At 39.1% G+C, this 7,462-nt stretch overlaps 1 protein-coding gene across 1 annotated transcript in view; it reads left to right on the top strand.

The window, feature by feature from the left end:
• Positions 1-515: 515 nt before the first annotated feature.
• Positions 516-7,462, top strand: part of CCDC195 (coiled-coil domain containing 195) — a 26,534-nt gene continuing 19,587 nt past the window's right edge. The window contains exon 1 of the mRNA XM_027769883.1: positions 516-750. Within this exon, the coding sequence (XP_027625684.1) occupies positions 516-750 (235 nt within the window). The remainder of the gene's footprint in view (positions 751-7,462) is intronic.

The following is a 7,462-nucleotide window of genomic DNA, read 5'->3' as shown; positions in this document are numbered from 1 at the left end:
GTTAAAATTAATAATTTATCCACAAAGTACAGAACTGTGACATATTTTTACAAAGACAAGGCATAATTCTTATCTGTTTTGGTGTACTTTGTGGCAGCTGGTGACCCTATGAAATATCTAATCCCAGAGGTGAAAAGGCTGAATGGGTGTTGTGATGGTAACTTCAAGTTTGAAATAGGAAACTGCTGCTCCTGGAAATTTTTGGAGTGTCCTCTTCTCCTCAGACACAAAGCAATATTCTAGAACTGTGGAGTGATATGAAATGAAAGATAGGAAGAAAAGCTCTATTCTGAAAAACAAAACCCAGAATGAATAAGTCATGCAGATCCTTTACCTCCCTTGACAGCCTAACCCCCAGGTACTGAAAGATGGCTCAGGGAAGAGTGACATCTATTGTTCAGGAAGGGTGATGGGTGGGACTCACCCACCCTACAAGTAGAGTGAGCATCTGGCTTATGAGCAAAATTTCCCTCTCTCTGCCAGAGGAGCAAACAAGAGCGACATGTTAGGAGGCCATGGAAACTAATATCCAGCTCATGAGAGTTATCCAGGAAATGCGGGCAGAGATGAACAAACTGGAGAAAGAGAATCAAGCCCTCCGGATGAAACTGATTTCAAGGAGTCCAAAAGTCTCAGGCTCAGGGGGAGAAACAGGGGATGAAAGGGAAGAGAAAGCACATGGACAATCTCCAGCAACCCCTCATGGTGTGGTTTCCATTGAAGCAGAACCAGCTATGCCAGCACACCAAGGTACTCAGTGTCCACAGCTCTTCTGGGCTCTGCAAACACCTCTCAGAAAACAGGTTTATCGTGGCTATCGCATAACTGTATAGTTCGGTATTAATGGTGGTGGGTTTTACCCTTTTCTTCCTGGTAGATTAGCTTTGAATCTTGGGACCAGTAGATGGCATAATGGTTACATCACTGGACTCCCATGTAGTAGACTGCAGTTCAAGTCCCAGACCTGGCAGCTTAAAACTCATGGGAGGTGCATGTGTGTGCATGCCCAAAATCCCAAGAGGAGAATGGAGGAGAAGGGATTGCAGCATGACCATCTCCCCTGGAGGGTGATTTCTCTCTGTCTCGGGTAAGTACATGCACACTATAGGAAAAATCTTTCTAAAAAATTATTAAATTTGAATCTCTAGATAACAATTTCTTTAGCACCTTTAGCAACATATTTTAGCAACACTAAAACTACTTCTAGATATAACTGGGAAAAATAAGAAAGACAGGTTTGTGGGGCCAGCAGGTGGCATGGTGGTTAAGAGAGCTGAACTCCCACATGATCGAACATGGTTCGAGTCCTGGACCTGGTGGCTTGCTTTCTCACTTTCCTTCTCCCTCTCTCTCACTCTTGTTCTTTCCCTGTGCTCAAATTAAGTAGATAAATAATTAAAGTTAAATAAAATAATTTTTAAAAAGAGTGACAGGTTAATGGAAGTCAGTCACACTAAAAACAATGTGCTGTCTCCCCTTTGATTCAATCATTTAAATGTATAACAGAACACTGAATGTGGATATGTTAAATGGCTTGCTCACTTACTAAGCTGGACGAGTACTGCATATTAGGTGAAGGTATAGATATTAGAGTCAGGCAAATGTGATCAGCAATGATTAGTCACTCAGCCACTTGAAGGTGGCTTTCTTTTTTTAAGTGTGGAAGTGTTGCAGTACCTATTTCTCATGCTTGTAAGGATTAACTGCAGTGATATAGACTAATTGCTTAGCATAGCACCTAGCAAGTGCATAATAAGTGACACATATTATTTTGTTTGATTGAATTTCAAAAGTTTATTATTCACTCCCTCCGAGAGAGAGACACATCTCCAACAGGGTCCTCACACCATGATCTAACCCAGCCTTAGCCAGCGTGATCACAGACACGAATAAGGGACCCTCCTATGTGGGTCCAGTATGCCAAGGTATTGCATTAGTGCTGGCCGGCCTAATGCTGTGTGTTACCCATGTTTTACAGACAACTTGACCGTCCTATATGAATGTATGCTGCACATAATTCAACCTACTGTATAATTCAACATAATTCAACAGCTTCAACGCACCAGGTCAATGTTTAATATATTTCAAAAAATCAGATCTTAGGGCCAGCAAGTGGCATGGTGGTTAAAGACACTGGACTTCCACATGGCTGGCCGCGGTTCAAGTCTTGGATCAGGCAGCTTTCTTTCTCACTTTCTGTCTCTCTCTGTCTTTCTCTGGTCAAATTAAAAGTAAATAAATAAATAACAAAAAATAATTATAAAGTTAAATAAAATAATTCTAAATTTTTAAATCAAAACTCTCATCTTTTTTAAAAAATATGTATTTATTTCCATTTATTGTTATTATCATTTTTAAATTTTTACCAGAGAGAGAGAGAGAAAGGGAAAGTGAGAAAACAAGCCTCCAGGTCCGGGACTCAAACCGTGGTCAGCCACATGGGTATCCAGCGCTCTTAACCACCACGCCACCTGCCGGCCCCTAAAACTCTCATCTTTTATGAGAAGGAGTTTTGACTGAAGATTGTACATGAGGTTGGAAGTCAGCACAGCAAGAAGTATGTCTACATTTAAATTATCATTGCTTGTGTGCCTGTACACATATATGCAAATAAAACTGATACACATAATTAAAAATGCAAGGCTCTTAATGTCATCTGTCAAAGGCTTCAGGCAATGCAGTTAGAGTTTCTGAACAGCTTGACAATGGGACATGTCATATTTACCAGTTAGTTCACTCTGCTAAAGGTGTCTCGCTCTAGTGTGGAAGCCCATATTTCAAAGCTAAGAACAAATTCAAGTCAGAGTTGTTCCCCTTTTTGTCAAGTACAACCCCTTTTGGGTAGCTCTGTCTGCTATTTATAAAGACTATGAAAGATTAACCTATTAGAAAGTTTTTGTTCTTTAACCTTTAAGAAACAAACAAACAAAAGATATGGACATTTGTATTAAATCCTTACCCTAGGGTTTCTCAGCCTGTACACTATTGATGCTCTGGACTGAGTAATTCTTTATCAGGGAGTTTGGTTCTGTACACTATGATGTTTAGCAGCCTCCTTGGCCTCTAACCAGTAGACACTGTATTATCCTCCCAGTAATTACCATCAAAAATATCTCCAGAGGGGCTGACAGGTGGCGTGGTGGTAAAGGGTACTGGACTCCCATAGGGCCAACTAAGGTTTGAGTCCCGGACCTGGCAGCTTGCTTTCTCACTTTCCCTCTCTCTATTTCTTTCTCACTATATCCCTTTCTGGCCAAATTAAAATAAGTAAATGAATAAATAAAGTTAAATAAAATAATCCTTTTAAAAAAAGAAAATCTCCAAAGATTTCCATATGTTGCCTGGGGAACAAAATTGTACCTCTCACCATTCATTTTTTAAAACCATTGTCTTATTCCAAAGATAAATAATACTCTTTTGATCTATTTTCTATGATGCTTACCTTAATAAGAAAGTAAGTTGGATTTCAAGTATATCTCTGTCATGTTTTTTTTTCTTTTAATCTTTTATACTTTTTAAATTTACTCACTTTAAATTTAATCAATGTGCATCTTTATAGTGTGAAAAAGGCTTTTTTTCCAGCATGGAGGTAAGACATATCAGCCAAGTCAATAATATTACCATATACATTGTTTTTTAGAATTCTTTTATTTAATTTTATTTATCATTATTATTTTTTAATTTGACCACAGAGAAAGAGAAAGGGAAAGTGAAAAAGCAAGCCACTAGGCCCCGGACTCAAACTGCAGTCTGCCATATGGGAGTGCAGTTCCTTAACCACCATGCCACCTTCCAGTCCCACCATATTCACTATCATCAAGGTAAATTTTCATTCATATGTCTTTTGAATGTTTTTCCCCCACCCTCTCTCTTCCACCCACAATCACTCACCCACTCCTCTACTGTCCCTGGTGTCTACAGGTTCTGCTACTACTATTATACCCACCTCTCAGGCTCTGCCATAGAATGCAGTCATTTGGTTTATATTGAATGGGGACATGCATGATTCTCCTTCATAGTCTGGTTTTCTTTGCTTAGCATTAACTCTTCCATGTTCAACCACTTGATATAAGTGTCTCATTTTTTTTAATGGCTATTATTCCATCATGTATATATGCCACATTTTTTCAATACAGGGAACACAAGCAGCTTACTCACAAATAAATAAATAAATAAATAAATAAATAAACAATCCAATTTTAAAATGGGCCAATGAGCTGAATAAACAACTCCCCAAGGATCACAAACAGCCAAAAAGCATGTGAAAAAATACTTGACATCTCTTACCATAAGGGAAATGCAGATCAAAATCACAATGAGGTACCACTTAATCCCAGTCACAATGTCTAAGATTTATTTTAAAAATAAATAAATAAAACAAAAGACAAGTGCTCGTGAGGCTGTGGTAATAAAGGAACCCTTGCTACACCTTTGGTGGGAATGCAAATTAGTACAGCCCCTGTGGAGAACAATATGATTCTGTGAATATAGTATATACACTTTTATGATCAATCTCCTCATTTGTACAATGGAGATAGTGACAGATGCTTATCTCCATAGGGCTCTTGAGAGAGTTAATTCAAGTGAGACTCAATCTAAGTCACCTGGTAGTAGTAATAATATTGGATATGCTAAAAAACTTTGACTTGAGTATAATTGTTGATTAGTAGTTTTAATAATATATTGCCAACATCGATTGAAATTCATACTTGCAACTGAGTTACAGAAATCTGCTATTAGAAAAGGACTTTTTAACTATTCTATAGCATGGAGGTTTGGACAGCTACATCCCACATGCCAGTTGCAAAGTTGGAGTCCAGGATCTAGAAGCTTCAAAACATGTGGGTGTTTGTGCATATATACCCAAAATCCTGAAAAGAGGGAGAGATGAAGGAAAAGGCTTGTGGAGTGGCCATCTTCCATAAAGGGCGCTTTCTCACTTTCCCTCTCTCTCCCTCTGTTTCCTGTGAGTGCACACTCTCTCTGGCAAATTTGTTTAAAAATAGGGTTCAGGTGGGGGGCTTTAAAAAAATTATCCAACGCAAATGCTTTTATTTTGTAGCTTAGGAAAAACGACTTTGAAAGATTAACCAACTGTCCAGTGCCTTTTTTTTTACTTTTTTTTTTTTAAGAGATTTTTGCTATAGGGTGCATGCACTCGCTAGACGGAGAGAGACAGAGAGACAGAAAGCAAGAAATCACCCCCCAGGGGGGATGGCCACACCGCAATCCCTTCTCCATTCTCCTCTCCGGATCTTGGGCACACACGTACACACGCCCGGCATGAGTTGAAGCCGCCAGGTCCAGGACTCGAACCACAGTCGGCTACATGGGAGTCCAGCGACATAGCCATTCGCTAACTGCTGGTCCCCCAGTGCCTTTTTTAAAGTACAATAATTTAAATGTTTTCTCTGGAAAAGAGTAATGTAAAATCAGACTGACCTTAAACAAAGAATGGCTTTGGGACCAGGAGATGGCATAAAGGTTATGTCGCTGGACTCCCACATAGGCAACTGCTGTTCAAGTCCTGGATCCAGTGGCTTAAAACTCACACTGGCCATGTGTGCGTACATGCCCACAATCCCAAGAGGAAAATGGAGAGAAGGGATTGCAGTATGGCCATCCTCCTTGGAGGGTAATTTCTCACTCTTTCTTTCTGTCTCTCTTGGGAGCACACATATTCTACAGCAAAAATCTCTCCAAAAAAAAAAAAGAATGACTTCAGCCTCTGTGATGCGCTGCCTTATGAAGACAGAAGCCATGTACCAATTGCAGTTTGAGTCCCCAGGCCAGTAGACCTGAAAATATGCTGGGCTCATGCACATACATGCCCAGGATTCTGACAGGATGTAGATGGGGATGGAAGATAATGATGGCAGTATAACCATGCCCTGTGGAGGGTGCTCTTCTCTCTCCTATCCCTCTTCCTGTCCCTCTCATGCATACATGTTCTCTATCATGAATAAATAAGAAAGAGAATGATTAAAGAGCAGTAAGTGAATCACTTGGAACTAAAAGTTCTCTCGTTTGTTCATTGATATGTTAGACAAGACAAGGCTTTTACTGAGTGGAAAAGCCTGCTTTCCCTGCAGTCACCCGAGGACACAGAGCTGTGCTACAACTCAGGGACGCAGCTGCTAGGCGATAAAACATATGTATTTATAATGAGAATACAAAGTGCATGCTCAGAATAAATCCTTGTTGAATAAATGCTGATGGAAACCTCTGTAAATAGTCTGTAAGTATTTGGTAGATAATCTAGCCATCATTTTCAGCAGGGATGTTCTTCTGTCTCTTGTGCCTTGTGCATTCTCACTTTGGGTCTTCCAGGAAAGAGGTCATTTGATTTGACCTTGTGTTGAATAGCTCTTCCCTTTTGTCAATAAGAAACTGAAGAATACAGATTATTTGTGACTTAGAGAAATAAACAAAGACCCTATTTGCTAATAAGCCCCAAATTAAATGTAGGTCCCAAATAAGACTTTGTTATCATCAGCATAATATTCTCTGTTATGTTTTCTTACCATTCAGAATAAAGAGATAATTTTATAATCCTCTCAAACAAAAGTATATGGTTGTCAATAGTTAGAATCCTGCTTTTAGATAATTATGGACATTGTATATGATGGCAGATGAATTTAAAGATAATTTATTAATAGTATTTGGAGTTAATCATTTTGGATAGATTAGAACTTAAACCCCCCTCAGACTATCTAATATTTGCTATTTTGCTCTTCCAAACTATAAAAAGACAAGACCACAACCAGAAAATGGTGTAATGGTTACATCACTGGATTCCCACGTAGTCGATCACAGTTCAAGTCCCAAGCCCAGCAGCTTTAAACATGTCGAGAACGTGTGCATACATGCCTAAAATCCCAAGAGGAGGATGGAGGAGAAGGGATTGCAGTATGGACATCTGTCTGGGGAGTGATTTCTTGCTTTCTGTTTCTCTGTCTCTCTCTGTTTCTCCAGCAAGCATACACGCTCTTTAGCAAAAGAAAAATCTAAAAAATAAAATAAAATAAAATAAATTTTAAAAAAAGACAAGATCATTTCCACTTTTTGCAATGGCCATAATACCTTTCTCTCTTCTCTGTACAGAAATCGCCAGCAAATTTAAATAGGTGTGTTTCTGGCACTCTCGAAACCTAAGCACAATACAGGACTTTTTCTTACAGTTTCAAGCTGATTAATTACAAAAATGAGTCAAGAAAAGGTAAAGATTCAACAAACACTGAAAAAGTGTTCTAGAAAATAAACTTCCCTGCCATGAGTTCAGTCTTGGTAGCCTCATGAGTAACTTGGTACCCCAGTGTAGGTTAAGTAACATCCCCCAGATCACAGAGTTAGAATAGTGTTAGAACAGGGATTCAGACACATCGGGACTCCTTAAACTAGTGCTCTTTTAACCAAACCTCTTTAGTTACAAGGAATAGACAAGATTTGTTCTACCTCAAGG

Source organism: Tupaia chinensis, unplaced genomic scaffold (genome assembly GCF_000334495.1).
Source record: "Tupaia chinensis unplaced genomic scaffold, TupChi_1.0 Scaffold000095_1, whole genome shotgun sequence".
NCBI classification, from domain to species: domain Eukaryota; kingdom Metazoa; phylum Chordata; class Mammalia; order Scandentia; family Tupaiidae; genus Tupaia; species Tupaia belangeri.
The sequence above is the reverse complement of the archived record's forward strand: the minus strand, read 5'-3'. Positions and strand labels throughout refer to the sequence as shown.